Below are 21,146 nucleotides of genomic sequence, written 5' to 3' on the forward strand. Positions count from 1 at the left end.
AAAGCCCTCCACAATCTGGCTTCTACCTACCTCTCTTACCTCACCTTTCACCGTTCCTGAATACCTGCTAAATTATCTAGCAGTAAAAAAAATACCATGCTATTTTTACTCTCAGTGCTCTGCATATGATTTTCTCCTGCTGGCAAAACTCTTTCTTATGCCCCTTCCAGCACCACCTAACTGGGCAACTTCCCCTGTATTAGAGTGACATTAACCAGCCTGTAGACCAGGCTACCATCACTCCTCCCATAAGGTACACACACAGACACACAGATGGGGCTGGCACAAGATAACCTGACAGAGGTGGCCTATCTAGAGCTATCAAAGTTTTTATTAGTTACACTAGAGGCCCGATGAACAAAGATTCATGCAAGAATGGGCCTTCCTTCCCCTGGCTGCTGGCACTGCCTTCGCTCGGGCCGGAGCCGCCTTTCTGCCTTAGCTCAGCCAGAGCCACCTTTCTGCCTTCCCACACTGCCCAGAGGCCCAGAGCGGCTAGAGCGGTGTGGAATGCCTGCATCATTGCCATGGTGACAATGCAAGCGTCCCACCCCCGGCCACTCGGAGCCTGTGTATGCAAATTAACTTGCCATCTTTGTTGGGTTAATTTGCATACTAACTCCTGATTGGCTGGTGGGCATCACGAAGGTACGGACAATTTGCATCTTTCTCTTTTATTAGTGTAGACTAGTGGCCCGGTGCACAAAATTTGTGCACAGGGGGAGGGGTGTCCCTCAGCCTGGCCTGCACCCTCTCCAATCTGGGACACCTCGAAGGATGTCCTACTGCCAGTTTACAGGGATCAGGCCTAAACCAGCAGTCAGACATCCCTCTCACAATCCAGGACTGCTGGCTCTTAACCACTCACCTGCCTGCCTGCCTGATTGCTTCTAACCACTCTTCCTGCTGGCCTGCTCGCCCCCAACTGCCCCCTACTACTGGCCTGCTTGTCCCCAAATGCCCCCCCACCAGCCTGATCACCCCCAACTGCCCCCCGTGCCAGTGTGCTCACCCCCAACTGCCCCCCCTGCCGGCCTGCTCGCCCCCAACTGCCTCCCCTGCTGGCCTGCTTGCCCCCACCTGCCCTCCCCACTGGCCTGGTTGCCCCCAACTGCGCCCCTGCTGGCCTGCTCACCCCAAACTGACCCCCCACTGTCCTGAATACTGCCAACTGACCCGCACTGATGGTCTGCTCGCCCCCAACTGCCCCCCCCACCAGCCTGATCACCCCCAATGGCTCCTCCAACCGGCCTGATCACCCACAACCGCTGTCCCATCCTGGCCTGATCACCCACAACTGCCCTCCCCTCTTGGCCTCTAACCGTCTCTACCTCGGCCCCACCACCATGGCTTTGTCCAGAAGAACGTCTAGAAGGTCTCCCAGTCTAAGTAGCATATTACCCTTTTATTAGTATAAACAGAGGCCTGATGCACTGGTGGGGTCCGGCTGGTTTTCCCTGAAGGGTGTCCCGGATCAGGGTGGGGGTTCCCTTGGGGCGGAGGGCAACCTGGGCGAGGGGCCTGTGGTGGTTTGCAGGCCGGCCACACCACCATGGGGTGAGGGATCCCGCTGGGGGGGCATGGCCAGCCTGAGTGAGGGGCTGAGGGCTGTTTTTAGGCTGGCCACACCCCCTTCATGGTGGGGGTCCCTGCTGGGGTGCCTGGCCAGCCTGGGTGAGGGGCTGATGGCTGTTTGCAGGCCACGCCCCCTAGCGGGGACTGTTACTTCATGGGGACTTGACCAGCCTGGGTAAGGGGCTGAGGGCCATTTTCAGGCTGGCCACGCTCCCCGGCGACCCAGGCTCCCAGCCACTCCTTGAGCCGAGGCCAGGGCGGGCTGGAAGCCTGGGTCGCCCCCAGTGACCCAGGCCCCCAGCCCCTCCTTTTATTTTTCCAGCCCCTCCTTGAGTGGAGGCCAGGGCAGGCAGGAAGCTTGGCTTTCTCCATCGCCGGGGGCAACCCAAGCCTCCTGCTCATTCCAGCTCCATGGCCACCGCCATCTTTGTTGGGTTAATTTGCATACTCACTCCTGATTGGCTGGTGGGCGTAGCGGAGGAATGGTCAATTTGCATGTTTCTCTTTTATTAGTGTAGATTAGCTTTTCATAAAAATGATTGGGATTAAAAGCTTAGAGAGCCTCAGGATCATACTGAGGTTTGTGCCTGGATGACTGCAATTGGCAATGGCAGATCTTGATCATCAACAGGCAGGGACTCCTGGATCATCCCAGAATGTACGTTTACTACTTTAAGGGTAAGATGAACTTCTGCTCATATAGCTATTCCTAAGTAAGTACTCACATTTCAAAGGTTAAAATGTAAATGGAAGAGCAAAGTGTTAAAAAAGAAATAGCCAAGATGTTCTGAAAGAAAAGAACAGGAGGGGGAACATAATAAATCAGATAGATAAATTAGAATAAACAGATATTGGAGTAGACAAATTGACTGACTGAACTGAAGAATGAGCCCAGATTATATAGTAATCAGAAATATAAATTAAAACCACAAGGGAACAGTATAAAAATTTAATTGGCAAAAATTTAAGTCTGACAATTTTAAATGTTGAAAAGGATGTGAAGTAATAGGATCTATTATGTAGTACTGGTGGGAGTATAAACTGGTGCAACCACTTTGGAAAACAATTTGGCATTATCTTTTATTAAAGTTAGAATTTAATAACCTAACCCAGCAAAGTGAATTCTAGATCTATATTATAGAGTACATATGGTATATGGAAGAAGCCTGTACAAGAATGCTCTTAGAAGTACTATTCTCAAAAGGAAACAAAACAGAAAACAAAAAGGAAACAACCCAATGTTTATCAATAATAAACTAGAGAAAAAAAGTTTTCATCTAACCACACCATGGAACATAAAACAGTGAAAATGAATAAACTATACCTACTTAATAAAAAAGATGAATTCCATTAACATAACATTGTATCTGAAAAGAGAAAACTAGATGACAACACTGTGATACCTTTTTTAAATTAAAAGACAATGCTACTAAATGATGTTTTATTTAGGCATACATATATGTGATAAAACCAACTAAAAATAACTCAGGAAAGAATAAATGTGAAATCCAAAAAGCGGTTATCTCAAAATAAAGGAGGAACACCTAGGTAGAAGAAAAGCATTAGTAATATTCTAGTCTTGAGTTGAGGTTGGATAATGTATATTTTAAAATAAGTTGATAAAAGATTAAGTAAGAAACAAAGTTGTCATTACTATAAAGATTTCAAATGCTTTCTGTATTATAAGATACAGAATTACCAAATCTTATGTAAATAGGCTTAACATTTCAGTGAATCAGTAAAGTAACTCTTGAAAAATTCAGTGTAATTCTTAAAACTCTTGCAATGCCAATATTCCTGGACTTTTCTCAAAGAAGAAAAATATAAAAAATCTTTACAATACCTGATTTCCATGAAGGTCCAAGACATCTAAACTTTTTAGATTCTCCAAATTTGAGATTTTCTTGATTCTAAAAATCAGAGTAAGTAGAGTAGAAATGTAGATGTATCACATCTATTGTAAATCAAAATATGCTAAGGTATAACTCATTTTTATTTATTCCCTATAACTTAAATACAGACAATAGGAATAACTACAGCTATCTATCTATGTAAATATATAGGTTATATATAAACATGTATATTACACAAAACATATTTCCCATCAATTTAATTGTATTGTTAAATATGCAGCCCTACTAGAGGAAATGTCCCCCCAGCTTAAACAACATATCTTTAGAAAAGAGCAATTCTTCTAAGAACCTTAGGCTTCAGGAGAGAGTGATGCTTTCTAATAGCAAGCTGACCTCAGAGCTACTAGAGAAGCCTTTTATTCAATGCTTTTGTATGCCTAAGCTCACATTCCCTAAAACAGTTTGTATCAGAATCATCTGGAGGGCTTGATAAAAGATAGCTTGCTAAATCTCACCTCCAGAGTTTCTGGGACAGGGTCCAAAAATTTGCATTTCTAGTAAGTTCTTGGGTAATGCTGATGCTGCTGGTCCAGGGATCACATTTTGAGAAGTAATGCCCTAAAACATAGACCTTATTCTTACCAAATCTCAATTTGCCCTCATATGAGCTTTATGAGGGTAAACTCACCTACCTAATAGAAAATACTAAGGAAATAATCAGAGATGGAGACAAAGATTTATGGACAAGAATATTAATTACAGCATTAGAGGGGGGAAAAAAGTATGTAATATAAATCCTATCTAATAAAAGAGTAATATGCAAATTGACTGTACCTCTGCTACACCCACAAGCCATGCCCACCAGCCACTCCCACCAGCTAATCAGGAATGAATATGCAAATAAATCCAACCAAGATGGCTGCGGCCACAGAGAGCAGGAGGGAGGCTTGGGCTTCCACGGCAATGAAGGAAGCCAAGCTTTCTGCCTGCCCTTGCCGGCCTAGGCCTCCACTCAAGGCTACAAAGTTTCAATGATAGAAGAAAAATAAATTCCAACAGAAATGGCGGCAGCCACGGAGCTGGAAAGATCAGGAGGCAAGGGTTGCCCCCTGTGATGAAGAAGCCAAGCTTCTGAAGCCCTGGCCTGCCTTGGTCTCCGCTCCAGGCTACAAAGTTTAAATTATAGAAGATACATAAATCCCAACAGAAATGGCTGCCGCCACGGAGCAAGCAGAAGGCTTGGCTCCACTCCAAACTACAAAGTTTCAATTGTAGAAGATAAATAAACCCCAGATACCAAGGCCTCCGCTTGGGTCGCCGGGGGACGTGGCCAGCCTGCAAACCACCACAGGCCCCTCGCCCAGGCCTCCCCACACCCCAAGGGAACCCTCACCCTGATCCGGGACACCCTTCAGGGCAAACCAGCTGGCCCCCATCCATGCACCAGGCCTCTATCCTATCTAATAAAAGAGTAATATGCAGATTGACCATCACTCCAACACAAGATGGTTGCCCCATGTGGTCAAAGATCCTGCCCCCATGTGGACACAAGATGGCCACCACAAGATGGCCAGCAGGGGAGGGCAGTTGGGAGGGACCAGGCCTGCAGGGGAGGGCAGTTGGGGACGATCAAGACTGCAAGGTAGGACAATTGGGAGGGACCAGGCCAGCAGAGGAGGGAAGTTGGGGGTGACCAGGCATGCAGGGAAGGGCAGTTGGGGGGGACCCAGGCCTGCAGTGGAGAGCAGTTTGGGGGGACCAGGCTTGCAGGGGAGGGCAGTTAGGGGTGACCAGGCCTGCAAGGGAGGGCAGTTAGGGGTGACCAGGCCTGCAGGGGAGGGCAGTTAGGGGCAAACAGACTGGCAGGGGAGCAGTTAGGCATCAATCAGGCTGGCAGAGGAGTGGTTAGGGGGTGATCAGGCTGGCAGGCAGAAGCAGTTAGGGGCAATCAGGAAGGCAGTCAGGTGAGTAGTTGGGAGCCAGCAGTCCTGGATTGTGAGAGGGATGTCCAACTTCCCAGGTCTAAACGGGAAGTCGGACATCCCTCGAGGGGTCCAGATTGGAGAGGGTACAGGCTGGGCTGAGGGACACCACCCCTCTGTGCACGAATTTCGTGCACTGGGCCTCTAGTATCTAATAAAAAGGAAAATAAGTAAATTATTACATATATACCCATATAGATTATGCAGCTATAAAAATTATATTTTCAAAGAACATTTAATAATATTGGAAAACTTAATAAAATATAAGTATTCAAGTGAAAAAACACATAGTATAAAAACAATTTTATAAAACTGTAATATGTGAATATAGAAAAAAGGGTGCTACTCAATGTTGATAACTAGACTTTGAAAAGAAGGCTAAGAAATGACTGCAGGTCCTCTCAATGTCAGAGCACTGTCAACAAACCTACCTAAAAATCATCTATTCACTATGGGTCAGAGCCCAAATTCTGTAAGGTTATCTGTAAGGTTACATACTAACTTGTAGAAAACTGAAGTATGATTTTTGGCCAAGTAGGAATATAATTTATTTCTATCTAATAGGAAAGTTAACCTGTTTATAACCTAACAATCTTATTCCAGTATTTGTCATTTTTCATTGACTATATATCACTTTCTCTTATCCTCCTTTGAACCAGCTTTGTCATCTTATTGGTTTCCTCATCAATGAATTAATTTAAAAAATGTCCTGGAATTAGTATCTATCTGTCTAAGAATTATATTTTTAACATATTGGAAATTATACACAAGTGATGATGGAGATTGTCCCAGCCCACATTTCTCTGATTTGGAGGATCAATGTAATGTTTCTGAATTGACCAGAAACTCTGGGCACGTTGAAGGCACTCCCATCACAAAAAACTAAATGTACAACAGATCTTCCAAAGAACACCAGGGCCTCACATGCTACTAAGCTATCCAGTAAAACAGTCCCAGTCTATTGTGATTTCAAGCATTCTCTTAGCTTTGACACAGAGTGGCTTTATGACTCTCACTTCAGATTCTGATTGCCCAGGTAACTAGGAATAAAAATAGACAAGTTGTTCAGTCAGTTAAACTTGAAAACCAACTAAACATCTTGCTGTCTTATTCTCATGAAATGCTTTTGCCATACACCCCCAGGACCTGAAATGACATAGAAGCAGATAGAATTCTAAAGAATTCAGAGGCAGGTGAAGGTATCAGTTGACCTAGGAGGCCATAATCAGATTAGGTACTGATGTTGAGGAATTTTCTCAATCCTAGTCAGTTCCAAAATAGTTGAAAATTTTTACATTAACACCAATGTGACCTGAAATTTGTTTTAAGTTCTCCCATTGAACAAAATGGAAACTAGAAAAAGGCGAGGCTCTGCTATCACTTCAGTAGCTACAGAACTCTAGACATTTATGACAGCCTGTCTCTGCAGGGTGCAGTATGTTACTGACAGCAGGGTAAGGTCCCTTCTGCAGATCTATATGAAGGTGAGGATTTTCAGGTGTCAGAGACAAATCCATAAGTGGGAACCCTCAAGCAATCAAAAGGCAAGAAAAATGGAATCCCAGGGTCTGGCAGAAAGTTTTATATACAGTCCTTGGTGATCAGAAGAAAATTCAGAGTAGTTCTATTAATTAGCCTGTGATCATGAGGGCACCAGAAGATCTCACAAGGATAATCAGGATACAGAAAGCAGAACAGTTAGACGGCAAGAACTTCAACCTCAAAGTCATACAAAGGGGTTGGGAGTTCGTTAGTAGCAACGTAAACTTCAAATGTAGCATAGCAGGGTCTTTCTAGCTTTTCAGCAGAAATATTTATTGGAGCTGTTTGAACTTAGAGGCATCTGGTTACCCAATGTTCATATATGGTTCCATTGTCTTGGACCAGAAGACAGTGCAGTGCTTTGCAATGTGGTAGGGACAAACCTTTCTGGACTTGAACAGCAGGGGGCAACAAGTCCCCAAGAGAACATGAGGGCACAGGGTGGCAGATGAGCTTCTCTCTTCAGCAGTCCTCAGCCAGGTTTGCCTAATGGTTACTAAAGTATTGCTTCAGGATAGATTTGTATCTTCAAGACTCAAAGGCCTTGACGAAGTCAGCTGGCTGAAGAGCATTAGGTATATGTTTTAGGGATCAGATTTGCATTGTACTGATATTTCAGAAATGCCAGTTGGGAGAATATGGAAAGTTGTCTTCTGACTTACTTTCTTTTTTATTTAAGAACTTGAATAAGAGCTATTTTCTTTATGGGAAAATTAAAGTAAAATATGACCCAAAGCAAGCAAACAAACAAAAGGATGGAGGACTAGAAGGCAGGAAAAAGGAACTGCATTAGATTCTTTTACTGAACAATGGTAAGAATATAGAGAAGGGCAGTAGGCCCCAGAGAGCTGGAGGAGCAAAGAGACCTTTAAAAAGATTGAAAAGGTCCAACACACTGGTGTCTTTGAGGCACGGGAAAAGAGCGTAGATTGAGAGATAATTTAAAACATTAGGAAAAAGGAGCAGCTCTAGAAACTAAGTTTACTAGTAAAACCAGAAAAGGAGATTTACAATGTCATGAAAACAGTGAAATGGAGGGCAGAAAGACAATGGTACTGCAGAATAAGTGGAAGCTAGAGAAATAAATCAGTAACTCCAAGAATCAGAAGCGAGTGAAGAAATCTCTGGGAGAGATAACAGTGAGCACCTAGAAGGAAATGCCTTGATGTATGAAAAGTTTACTCCTCACTTTACTCAGTGAACTGCTCCGGGGGCATACTCCTACTTCTAACCTTGCAGAAGTCACCTTTCATCTCCATTTCTCCATCTGCAAAACAAGAGAGCTAATCTCTCAGGTCACTTCAAGTCCTAATAATCCTATAATTCCCCCAAATCCTTCATGATACTATATTGCTTAGTTTAACACTTGATCCAATAGTAGGTGACAGACAACACCAATGGGAACTTTCAAGAAACCACAGAGAACAGATTAGGACAGTGGTGGGCAAACTGCAGCTCACAAGCCACTTGCGGCTCTTTGGCCCCTTGAGTTTTTAGCAAAGGCCAGCTTAGGAGTACCCTAATTAAGTTAATAACAATGTACCTACCTATATAGTTTAAGTTTAAAAAATTTGGCTCTCAAAAGAAATTTCAATCGGTGTACTGTTGATACTTGGCTCTGTTGACTAATGAGTTTGCCGACCACTGGATTAGGACATGATCTTGGAAAAAGTATCTTATATTACTGCTGGCTAATGAGAATAAACAGGTATTGCAAGATCCATGCTGGGGGTGGAGGGGGGAGGTGGATGGAGGGGAATCAAGCTTGGGTATAATACCATATCTAAACGTTATTATTTGATAATATAAAAATCATTTTTAGATTTTTGCCAAACAGCTCTTCTTTCTAGGCATTGCAAAACTATCTAGTAAAGCAGAATGAAGAGAAAAGTCATGAACAAATCTCAAGGAAGTTAGGCAGGAATTGTGTAGCTGTACACATAATAGAACCTTATGAAAAGAACTGGGACATTCACATAGGATGTAATTTTATACTGAAAATGCCACCTGAACAAAAATCAATCAGTAATTTGACAATCACAAAGTAAATGTCTACCTTCAGTCAAGCACTGAGGAGAATCACTAGTGAAATATTCATGCCTAAAGTGAATACAACATGCTTAAAACATAGTCTAAAAAAACATAAAAGCCCAATCTGCTATTTACTTCCATATAAGCTTTGACACGGGAAAGCAATGGAAATAACAAAATACACACTATATAAATGTTATTTGATTTAACTAATTGTCAGACTAAATCTCATAAAACAAATTATGAGTGAATCTTAGTCCATTCAAATAATCTTTCCAAAATTTAGTCCATTAGGTTCTTAACTATTTTTCAATTCTGTGTTGCCATCTAAACACCTACAACTCAACATTAATCCTAAGTATAATAGAAAAAACCGCTCTATAAAAGTTACCTGTTTTTCCCCAACAGAAGGACACGGAGGGATCTGAGAGTAGAAAGCCCACTAATTTCTTCTATATGGTTATCATATAAATCCAAGAATATTAGCCTCCGTAGATTAGAAATATTTTGGATTCGAGTTATAAAATTGTGTTGGAAGTTCAATAAACGAAGGTGTTCTTCCCCATCGATAACAGGACATACAGTCAGCTTTTGCCTGAAAGACATTTGAAAAAGTTAGTAAGATTCTGATTTGGCAGCTTGCCCCCCTTATAAAAATTATTAGTTTCTTTGGGCTCCCATGTTATGAAGAGAAAAAATAAGTAGAGCCTCTTTTTGCCTCCATGAACTAAGCATCCTAGATCTAATTGTAAATCTATAATAATAAAAGTGTAATATGCTAATTAGACCGGAGGACCTTCCGGACGAAGCCGGGGCTGTGAGGGAAGCCCGGGTCCCAGGTGCCAGAGGGAAGGCCTACTCTTGCCCGAATTTCGTGCATCAGGCCTCTAGTCATTCATATTAAAGCCAATATACTTTAACAAGGATAATTATTAAAATGAAGCCTAAGCATTCATTATATTAAGAAAACTCCAATATAAATTATTTCACATAAAATTGACTTAACATCAGAAAACACTTAATGTAACTGCTTTATGTAACAGAGGTTTAGATGCTTCAAAGGACCATGTCATATAACCAGAGAAATGCCCTTGCCATCAATCGACTGATATAAAAGACTGCCCAGGTAACTAAGTCACCAGAAAAAACAAACAAACAAACAAACAAAACATTAAAAAGGGTCTCTCATAGAACTGTAGATGCTTGAGCTGAATGATATTTTAGGAAGAGCAAGAAATTCAGTCATCTACAGTTCACTTTGATAGAAATAATTTCATCCTTTATTGAAAACTTCTGCAGACATTTAGATTTTAATTATATGTTTATATGTTCAACACTAACTTGGAACTCTGCAGAATGTTATTGGGTAGGATGAGACCTTAACAATGTATTTCTTTAGCTATATTTAAAACAGTAAACCTCCATTATACAAAAAGTTATAGGTGAAGTTAGTACGTGCAGGGCCCTTTAAAAATTCTATTAGAATAATAAAATGGCCAGATAGAAATGATCTGAGATGCTTAACAGAGTATTCAAGGAAAATGTAGTTTTATTAATTAAAGTGTGAACAACTCTAATAGGCAGATTAATTAGAAATATTTCCTTTCAGGTGGAGGGGGTCAATGGGGGAAATAAAGAGGACATCTATAATACTTTCAACAATAAAGATAAATTTAAACCAAAATATACATATATATATATATATATATATATATATATATATATATATATATATTTCCTTTCAGTAAAAGTCAAGTTAATGAAACCTTTAAAGCAAATAAATCAGAGTGCTACAAGCATAAGTGAAACTGTGTGACTGATCAGAATCCTCCCCATAAAGAGAAAAAAAATGATTAGCACCAGGTAATAACTGAATGTTAATGATGAACAACGATACTATGTCTAAAAATACAGACCAACCCTGAAGCCCTGATTGGTATGGCTCAGTTGGTTGGAGCATCATAGTCATCTCATACACTGAAGGGGGGTGGGTTCCATTCCGTGTCAGGGCACATACCCAGGTTGTGGGTTCAATCCCTGATTGGGGCACATACAAGAGGCAACAGATCTCTCTCTCTCTCTCTCTCTCTCTCTCTCTCTCTCTCCTTGGGGCACATACAAGAGGCAACAGATCTCTCTCTCTCTCTCTCTCTCTCTCTCTCTCTCTCTCTCTCTCTTTCTCTCTCTCTCCTTTCCCCTCTCTCTAAAATCAATAATCCTCAGGTGAGGATTAAAAAAATACAGACCCTAAAGAAATTGGTTTAAAATAGAAGAAAAAAATATTACGTAATAGTTTCATTCTTTTAGTGTGTGCTTAGTATTTAGAATTCATTTTATGCACTTAATTACGCTACCTCATTTGGTACTTTTGTTCTATAAATTATAAGTATTCTCGTTTAAAATTTATCTTTGTGCATCAGTTTAGCAAAAAACTGTCTTCCTCTGTTTCTCATAGTTAAAATTACTGATACCCCAGCATCTAGTTCATCCAAATCTTGAGTCAGTATCACTAAGCTAGAAAAAAGACACAATCCTTGACCCATCTCTTACATAAGCCATAGCAACTTGAAATAAAGTCACTTTCTTAGATTCCAAATCCAGTGACTAAGTCCCAACTCCAAGGCTCATATGCACACCCCTTAACCCCATAAGACCCTGTCATCCAGCAAAACAAGCAAACATACACAAACTAGGTTATTACCCAGCGCTCTCAAGGAGAGTTTGTTATGCCTACAAAATCCCTGAGGTGTCTATTGAATTATGCTTTTGCCTCTGACTGCTTACTAGGTGCTGGTAAGCTGCCTTCCTGGTACTCCAGGCATATACTAACTTCCAGAACAGTCAGAGCCTAGCTCTTCCAAGCATTTCTTCTCAGGGCTGGATTCTACTCTTTAAAAAAAACAAAAAAACAACTTCATCCTCATCTGAGGACATGTTTTTAATGATTCTTAAAGAGAGAGGAAGGGGGAAAGACAGAGAGAGACATCAATGGAAGGGAGGGAGGATCAATGTGAGAGAGAAACATTGTTTGGCTGTCTCTCAGACATGTACTGACCTGGGATCAAACTTGCAACTTAGGTATGAGCCCTGACCGGAATCAAACCTGCAACCTTTTGGTATCCTGGAGGATGCCCCAACTAATCGAGCCACCGGTCAGGGCCTGAATTCTGCTCTTGACCCCTAAGTCTCCTGGCTAAGAAACAAGCATAGCATGGCAGATCTCCCTCTGAAAATCATGGAGCTTACCTACTGGCTCTCAAACAATGATCCCTGAATGTCTCACTGCCAGCCCACCTTTCATGACTGCACATCCTGGTACTAATAAAATTGTGCCTAAGCCTCTGACATCTTTGTGATCCTGCCATCATAACCAGCCTTTGAAGCTGAGTCAATTCCCTTGGTCTTGACTTTTCTGGTTAAACAAGTCTCCACCTGATCAAAATCTGTGTCATGTGCCAAAGACAATCTTCACAACTGCCCGAGTCACCCCAACTACAACACAAGTGCCTAACTTATATCACAATCTTATAAATACTGGCTCCTGTTAGTCTCAAGTAACATGAAACTAAAGGGCTGAGGTATTATTCTTGGCTAGACTTTTAAAGAGTGAGATAAAGATTATCACAAAACCCAACAAAACATTAGAATACTGTGAAAGTGTCCTGGCCAGCGTGGCTCAGTTGGTTGGGCCTTGTTCTGTGCACCAAAAGGTCACAGGTTCGATTCCTGGTCAGGGCACATACCCAGGTTGCAGATTCAATTCCCTGTTGGCAACCAACTGATGTTTCTCTTTCACATCAATGTTTTTCTCTCCCGCTCCTTTCCTCTCACTCGCTAAAAAATCAATAAAAACAGCCCTAACCGGTTTGGCTCAGTGGATAGAGCGTCGGCCTGCGGACTGAAGGGTTCCAGGTTCCATTCCGGTCAAGGGCATGTACCTTGGTTGCAGGCATATCTCCAGTGGGGAGTGTGCGGGAGGCAGCTGATCAATGTTTCTCTCTCATCGATGTTTCTAATTCTCTATCCCTCTCCCTTCCTCTCTGTAAAAAACTCAATAAAATATATTTTTTAAAAATCAACAAAAACATATCCTAGGATGAGGATTAAAAACAAAGAATATATTGTGGAAGTTGTAAATATTAGCATTACAATTTTAAAAACCAACAATACTGCAAAGATGTAATAAGAGTAACTGCCCTTAAGTGTTATTTGCCTACAAAACAACACATCAAATCCCCACCCCTTCCCCCCCCCCCCCCCCCCGCCTGAGAGCGCTTTCTCCCAAATACAAATACAAAGGATCTGTGACATTTGCTGTCAGGTGTACACTGCTAAGCTAATAAGTTTGCTTAACAATTTGCTATTAGATACACACTGCTGAGATAAAGGAATGCACAGCAGAGATGATTTTATTTTTTATTTTTATTTATTTATTTATTTATTTTGCTGATTATAGCACTAAGGTAGGGTTGGATCCTTCATCCACTATTCTATTGCAGGTACTTTCCTGGATTTAATAATGAAGATCAAGTCCTAAGTTTATTTATTCATTCAAAAATTTTTATTGAGAGCCTATTTTGTCCCAGGTTCTGTTCTAAGTGCTGGGGATACAGAATTGAACAACAACAACAAAAACTCCTAGTGTTTGTGGAGTTTATATTTTAGTAGAAAGAGACAAATAATAAACTTGATAAGTAAAATATTTAATACATTAGAGGGTGATAATTCCTAAAAAAAAAAAAATGAAGCATAGAAGGAGCTGGGGACTGTCAGGGTGAACCGGGTTACAATTTTGGAGAGGGTGGCCAGGGAAGGCCATTCCTGAGATTACGACATTTGAGTAAAAACCTAAAGGAGGGCCCTAACCAGTTTGGCTCAGTGGCTAGAGCATCGGCCTGTGGACTCAGGGTCCCAGGTTCGATTCTGGTCAAAGGCATGTACCTTGTTTGCAGGCACATACCCAGTAGGGAGTGTGCAGGAGGCAGCTGATGGATGTTTCTCTCTCATCGATGTTTCTAACTCTCTATCTATCCCTCTCCCTTCCTCTCTGTAAAATTCAATAAGATATATATTTAAAAAAAAAAAAACTAAAGGAGGAAAGGAAGTGGGAACAGTAAGTGCAAAAGCCCTAAAATGTAAGCATGCTTGGTATATTCAAGGACGCAGAGTGAGCAAAGGAGAGATTAGGAGGAGGTGAGGCCAGTGAGGTAACAGGGGATTCAACTGAACAGGGCCCAGTAGCCAGTGTGATGACTATATTACAAACCTTTTGCTATCCTAAAATCCATTTTCATTGGTCATATTATAGAATTACTTAGTACTCTTTTATTTTACATTATATAGGTATAAAATTCCTCCTCATACCCCCCAAAGGATAAATAAACAATTGATAACAGTGGTTATTCTCACATGGCAGAACTGGATAGTTGGAGAATGGGATGAGGGAGAGAGACTTTTATACCATTCAAATCTTGTACCATGTCTATGTATTATCTAGTCAAAAAAATAATAAATTGTCCTCACCTTTCTAGGGTCAGTCTGTCTGAGTAAAGAATTTTCTCTTCAGAAGAACGCTGGAGAATGTGAAATGATGACACTGATGAGCTCACCAAATTAATATGATCACCTATTGAAAATGATATATATATATGTACAAATTACTTGATTAAGAAAAACCTTTAAAAGCTTAAATTTGGAGAACTTTAGCACCTAAAAATATCTTTTCTAGAAAGCATAGTTTCCATAGCTCTCCATGTTTGAAGTTAATTACTAAATTTGAGTTTGTTTCTTTCTTCCTCAAACCTATCTTTATCCCTTTTAATGCTGACACCTAATACTAAACTTTAACTCTCTTACAACTGAGATGATAGTCCCTCATTACCAGATACACTTGGGCCAGCACTATGACAGCCCTGCCGGATTCTGGACTTGGAAGGTATCTGAATGGAAGAATCTCCAAATGCTGATAAGGAATTCATGGTAGTTTTCATGTCCAGCCCATATAGTTCTGTCACGTTTGCTGTGGATGAGATGCATGATGATTTATTACGAGGTGAAGGGCTTATTACTCTTTATCTCCTTCAAAATATCAAAAAGTTTAACACAAAGCTACACAGTATATGATTTTACTACAGGGCATACAGAGAAAGTAGTTTGGATACCAAATGTAAACTTCACATCATCACTTTTTTTGTATGCTCAGCTACTATTATAGAGAATACTAGAGGCCTGGTGCATGAAATTCGTGCATGGGAGCGGGGGTATGTGTGTCCCTCAGCCCAGCTTGCACCCTCTCCAATCTAGGACCCCTCGAGGGATCAGGCCTAAATGGGCAGTCGGACATCCCTCTCACAATTCAGCACCACTGGCTCCCAACCGCTCGCCTGCCTGACTGCCTGATTGCCCCTAACCGCTTCTGCCTGCCAGCCTGATCACCCCCTAACCACTCCCTTGCCAGCCTGATCGACGCCTAACTGCTCGCCTGCTGGCCTGATTGCCCCTAACTGCCCTCCCCTGCTGGCCTGATCGCCCACAACTGCCCTCCCCTGCTGGCCATCTTGTGGCGGCCATCTTGTGTCCACATGGGGGTGGCCATCGTGTGTGTTGGAGTGATGGTCAATTTGCATATTACCTCTTTATTATATAGGACTGTAGAATCAAAGTGGATGTCAACATATTTTATACACTTCTAGTGATGAGCCACAGGGTATATGACAACCCCATGACATTTTTAGGCGGTTGGTTATATGTTGTCCCTCCCATTAGGTAGCTTTCAATCTAGTGGGCAAACACATATGAAATTAATAAACTATTTAGAAGAACCTGCACAAAATGCAGAATAAAAAAATAAAACCTAATGGTATCTTCATACATAAATGTGTGTCATTATTTTTCACTTAAACAAGATGGTTACAGATGGGTTTGATGGAAGGTGGATTTAAGATACAACCTAAAGACCTAGAAGAATGTAGAATGTTCAAGAAGAGATGCTGGGAAGTTCCAGAATGAGATAAGATTTGAGTAATGGGTCAAAGGAGACAGTTTGAACACCAGGGAAATTCTATTTTTTTCTATGAAAAGCAAATTTCCTGAAAGTGGCACTTGATGTTGAAGGGAGCAATAAGCGGTAAAATAGAACATAAAATTATCACAGAATTCTGCTGCTTAAACTGACCAATAAGGAGAAAAAAATAAAAATAAATATTGGAAGTTAACATACTCTTTTGGAGACCATCAGACAATATGATAACAACTTGAAATCAAGTTCCATATAAATCACATTAAAGAGCTAGAAAGCAATGGTATTTGATAGCTTCTCCAGGTATGAAAGGTATAAACCAAAATATTACACACCTAGCTTCCTGAACAATATTTTGTGCTCACATCCACTTTTATAAATATCATGAAATATCATAAGCATTCTAAATTGACATCATGTTCACCAATGACCTGATTTTGTGACATGACGAGCTGCTAACAGGATACCAAGCAACCATCATTCAATTAAACTGATTTGGAAATAAAAACAAACAAAAACTAGCCTAAGGATTAACTGTAAAGGATTAACAAGTCAGATAAAAACAAACAAACAAAACTCCAAACAATAGACAACTTTGATTTCTCTTATTAACAGCAGTTAGGTTTTTTAAATTCTTTTGCCAAGACCTCAAGCGAATCCTCAGTTTAAGAGGCAGATTTAAACTTTATAAGACTTGGGATGTATAGGCAGTAAAACACTAAATTTTATTTACACTCAATGAATAAAGGAATTTTATCTTCACACTTTTTAGCTCCTGTCATAACCACTATCCCCCATGAGCTTACTATCACAATCAGTGTAATATATGGCTTACCATAATTAGCAAGAGATGAGAATGGGTAGAAAAGCTTCAAAATACACAAACAGGATCCTCTAACTGATTGGGAACCAGAGTGATCTGTGTTGAAACATCCATTTATTTATGTGGATATATAAACACCCACATATATACAAATATATGTGTATCACCATCCCACATATATACAAGGGATGTTTCATCCTACATATAAATTGCATTACTATATAGCAAAATTTTAATGGAAATATTTCCTGTTGTTGTTTATTTCATATACCACTATTTAATTTCTAGATATGCAGCCTTTCTCTTCCCAATTAAATGTCTAAGCTCCTTGAGAGACAGACGTCCTTTCATATTTTTATATTCTTGGAAAAATTTAAATTCAGTAGGAAATCAGTAAATTAATTGATTTTCCAATTTAATAAGAGTTAATAGGAAATCTATTTTTGTATATAGTATTTCTGTTAAAAAAAGAAAATCAGAAATTCTTACATTTCAGTGTAAAACTGCTGAAAGAATTTTTTAATAATTAGAATCTCACAGCTGTTTAGAGGAATAATGATTAACATTTGGTAGGAATCTTCACTGCACTTGACCCTAAATACATGGATGGATGGATGGATGGATGGATGGATGGATGGATGGATGGAAAGAAAGAAAGAAAGAAAGAAAGAAAGAAAGAAAGAAAGAAAGAAAGAAAGAAAGAAAGAAAGAAAGAAAGAAAGAAAGAAAGAAAGAAAGAAAGAAAGATGGATGAATAGATGGGTGGAAGGCTGGCTGACTGGCTGGCTGATATAATTCATGGTTATACATGTGGCTGTTTTATTCAGTGGTTAGAGCATTGGTCCGTGCACGGAAGATTTGCGGGTACTATTCCCGTCAAGGGCTGCAGATTCGATCCCCAGGGTGCGGGAGGCAACCAATCAATTTGACTCTCTCACACTGATGTTTCTCTTCTCTCTCTCATTGCTTCTCTCCCTCCTTCCCTCCCTTCCACTCTCTCTAGAAAATATATGGAAAAAATATCCTCGGGGGGAGATTAACAAATATAAAATAAATTAAAAAGTTAAGCATTGCTTCTTCCTCTCTATATTCACATTTTAGAATCTTAATTAAGGGATTTGATCACTTAGGTCGATGTAACTGAGATTTTACTGTATAGTAGTTCCTGGAATATCTGACTCTTACAAAATCTCAAGGATATCAGGGTTAACTTTGAACAATATTCTAAAAAAGCCTAAAAGAAATCACATACCAAGTTTTAGACTAACCAGTCTAACTAAAACATAGAGTTTCATTGCCTAGGACTGAGAGTACAATTGGTTAATTTATGCTGAGCAATATGAGGGTAATGGGCACCGACCTCCATGCAGTAAAAAATCTGACTATAATTTCTGACTCCTCAAAATCTTTAATCATCCCTTGGTGTCTGTGGGGGATTGTTCCTGGACCCCACCCCTACAGATAGCAAAATCCACAGATGCTCAAATCCCTTATATAAAACTAGAGGCCCGGTGCACGACATTTGTGCACTGGAGGGGGGTTCCCTCAGCCCGGCCTGCACCATCTCGCAGTCTGGGACCCTCAGGGGATGTCCGCCTACCAGCTTAGGCCTGCTCCCCGGGGTCCTTAGCACTGCCATGGAGGCGGGAGAGGTTCCCACCACCGCCACTGCGCTTGCCAGCCGTGAGCCCAGCTTCTGGCTGAGTGGTGCTCCCCCTGTGGGTGCACGGACCAATGCTCTAACCACTGAATAAAACAGCCACATGTATAACCATGAATTATATCACCAGGGGGCAGCTCCTGCATTGAGCGTCTGTCCCCTGGTGGTCAGTGTGCGTCATAGCAACCAGTGGTTCTGCCATTCGGTTGATTTTCATATTTGCCTTTTATTATATAGGATGGCTCACAACAATGCATACAGTTGACCCTCAGTATCAGCGGATTCCTAACCATGGGTGGAAAGTACTCTTCCATTCATGGTTGGTTGAATCTGCATATACACAACCCAGAAATACAATGTGCCGACTGCATATTTTAGTGTAAAAAAATCCATGCATAAGTGGAGCCCCAGTTTCAACCAGTGTTTTTCAAGGATCAACTATATATAGATAAGTTCAATTAATTTTGAAAAGTAAAAAATGGGGTGAAACCAATTATAATGATTAGATATCAGGATACAGTTTATTAAATAGACATCCCCAAACATTTTCTGATAAAGTACTAATTATAATTTTTCCAAAGTTTTATGCCTTTGAAGGTAGAATTGTGAGCAAAAGTCAAGAAGACAGCTCTATACTATGTGGACTTTTTTTACATGAAACTGGATGAAGCTGTGGAGGAGGCACATTTAGAAATAACTAGGTACAAATGAGTAGTCTGTCACAGAGAATGATTTTGAATAAAATCTTTTAATAAAAAACAAATACGTTTATTTTTCCCTAAAATCAGGTTCACAAAATTCAGTGCCTCCAAATTATTTCCTCATTAGCAAGCACCTAATAATACTTCACAACTTAAATAAATTTATGTGGCCAGTCACTCACAAATCTATATACCAACTTCCCCCTCTAACTTGAGAATAGCTTGGGGAAAAAAAATTAAGATATTGTTATAAAAAATGTGAAGGAAGTTCACAATGCAAACTTGATGGCCGGCCAGTCTGGCTCAGTGGTTGAGCATCAACCTCTGAACCAGGAGGTCCCGGCTTGATTCTCATTCAGGGCACATGCCCAAGTTGCAGGCTCAATCCCCAGTAGGGGGCATGCAGGATATAGCCAATCAATGATTCCCTCTCATCATTGATATTTCTCTCTCTCCCTCTCCCTCCCTCTAAAATCAATAAAATATTTTTTTTAAATCCTACTTGAGAACTTTCAGGTTCTTCACATGTATAACTTGTGCCTAATACAGTATCTGGCACATTACACACTCAATAAATATGTATTCAACCGAACCAAAGAAGGTAAGAGAGATGTTTCCTGCACTGTAGAACTGTGGTTAGGTTGATGTCATGCCCAAGCAATTGGCCAAGGCAAGAGTGTAGGATATAGGAAAGAGAAAAATCATGCCAGATTACATGGGCCCATGAGGAACGTCCAAAAATAAAGAAACAAAAAATGAAAACTAATCAAATATTCAAAGTTGCCACATGTTGACACAGTAATGAAATGAACAATCTAGAGAGCCTATACTAACCAGCCCTCTCACACAAACTCCTAGGAGGTGGAGATGGTACTGTACATAGGATTCTGTACTACACACTACCAATAGCTAATAATTATTAGCAACCAACTAACAACTCAAATATACTAAAGAAACTTTCTCCTTAAATTAAAAAATACATTTCAGAAATATAGCCAGATCATATAAGGCAGTATTTTTCAAAGTGTGTTCCACAAACCATATCTGTCAGAAGCCCTTGTTTCTTTAATTAAAATATATATTTACATATGCCACCCAAGACCTATAAAATCAGAATAGGGAAGTGGAAAAGGGCAAGTGGAGCACTAGAATGCACTTTCTAACAAGATCTCAGGTACTGCACACTCAAGTTTAAGGCCTTTGAGATAATATCTATAATTATATGTATTACTAAGGGAGATTATTTCTTTTTCACTCCTAACTTTCCACTCTTCCCACTGTTTCCTTATTTTCTAAAGAATGTTTCCATACTCTTACCTTCACTAATTAGCCATTTTTCCTACTTCCAATAAAGTATTTGGAAGATTCCTTCCCATTCTCTCATACAGAGCCCACCCACAAACTGAAATACATCTTTTTCTTCTTTGGAAATAATCTACTATGTTGTGTATATAAAATAAATTCTGAGTTAAATAAATATCAAACCAATTTGGTAACCAATAACCATTTCATTTTTAATTCAAATCTATTTGAATCTAGAAATTCAATAATGTTAAACAATATTACTCAAAGAAGATAAACCATATTTGATCTCTACTCATTGACAATACCTTGCCTACTTGAGTAGTTTCTTTCAAGGTCATGTTGTAAGAGTCGACCAGGGAATGATGGTGTTTCTTTATTTAGCCTTAATTCAACCTAAAAAACATTATTTAAAAAATTGGATAAGAACTTAACAGTAAGTAATGAAGATAATTACAAAATAACATATAGTAAGTGGTACATACTACAACATACAGATGAACCTTGAAAACATTATGCTAAGTGAAAGAATCCAAATACAAAATGCCACAAATTGTATCATTCCATTTACGAATAACTGAGAGTAAGAAAACCTATAGAAGTCATAGTAAGGGACTTTAACACCCCACTGGCAATACTGGATAGATCTTCCAGATAAA

At 40.2% G+C, this 21,146-nt stretch overlaps 1 protein-coding gene across 5 annotated transcripts in view; it reads right to left on the reverse strand.

The window, feature by feature from the left end:
- LRRC49 (leucine rich repeat containing 49) overlaps nt 1–21,146 on the reverse strand; it is a 226,464-nt gene that overhangs the window by 195,573 nt on the left and 9,745 nt on the right. For 3 of the 5 annotated variants that reach the window (XR_013813530.1, XM_079771303.1, XM_079771305.1), the window contains 5 exons: nt 20,796–20,883; nt 14,865–15,002; nt 14,507–14,609; nt 9,375–9,578; nt 3,419–3,485 (listed from right to left, as the gene is read on the reverse strand). Coding sequence is in view for 4 of the 5 variants with exons in the window: in XM_079771303.1 (XP_079627429.1) it covers nt 3,419–3,485; nt 9,375–9,578; nt 14,507–14,609; nt 14,865–15,002; nt 20,796–20,883 (600 nt within the window). In the remaining variant the exon portion in view is untranslated. Of the gene's footprint in view, nt 1–3,418; nt 3,486–9,374; nt 9,579–14,506; nt 14,610–14,864; nt 15,003–15,614; nt 17,192–20,795; nt 20,884–21,146 lie in introns of those variants that run through there. The other 2 variants (XM_079771306.1, XM_079771304.1) reach the window with 2 other exon arrangements.

The sequence above is a fragment of the Cnephaeus nilssonii genome, assembly GCF_951640355.1.
Source record: "Cnephaeus nilssonii genome assembly, chromosome: 1".
Taxonomy (NCBI): Eukaryota; Metazoa; Chordata; class Mammalia; order Chiroptera; family Vespertilionidae; genus Cnephaeus; species Cnephaeus nilssonii.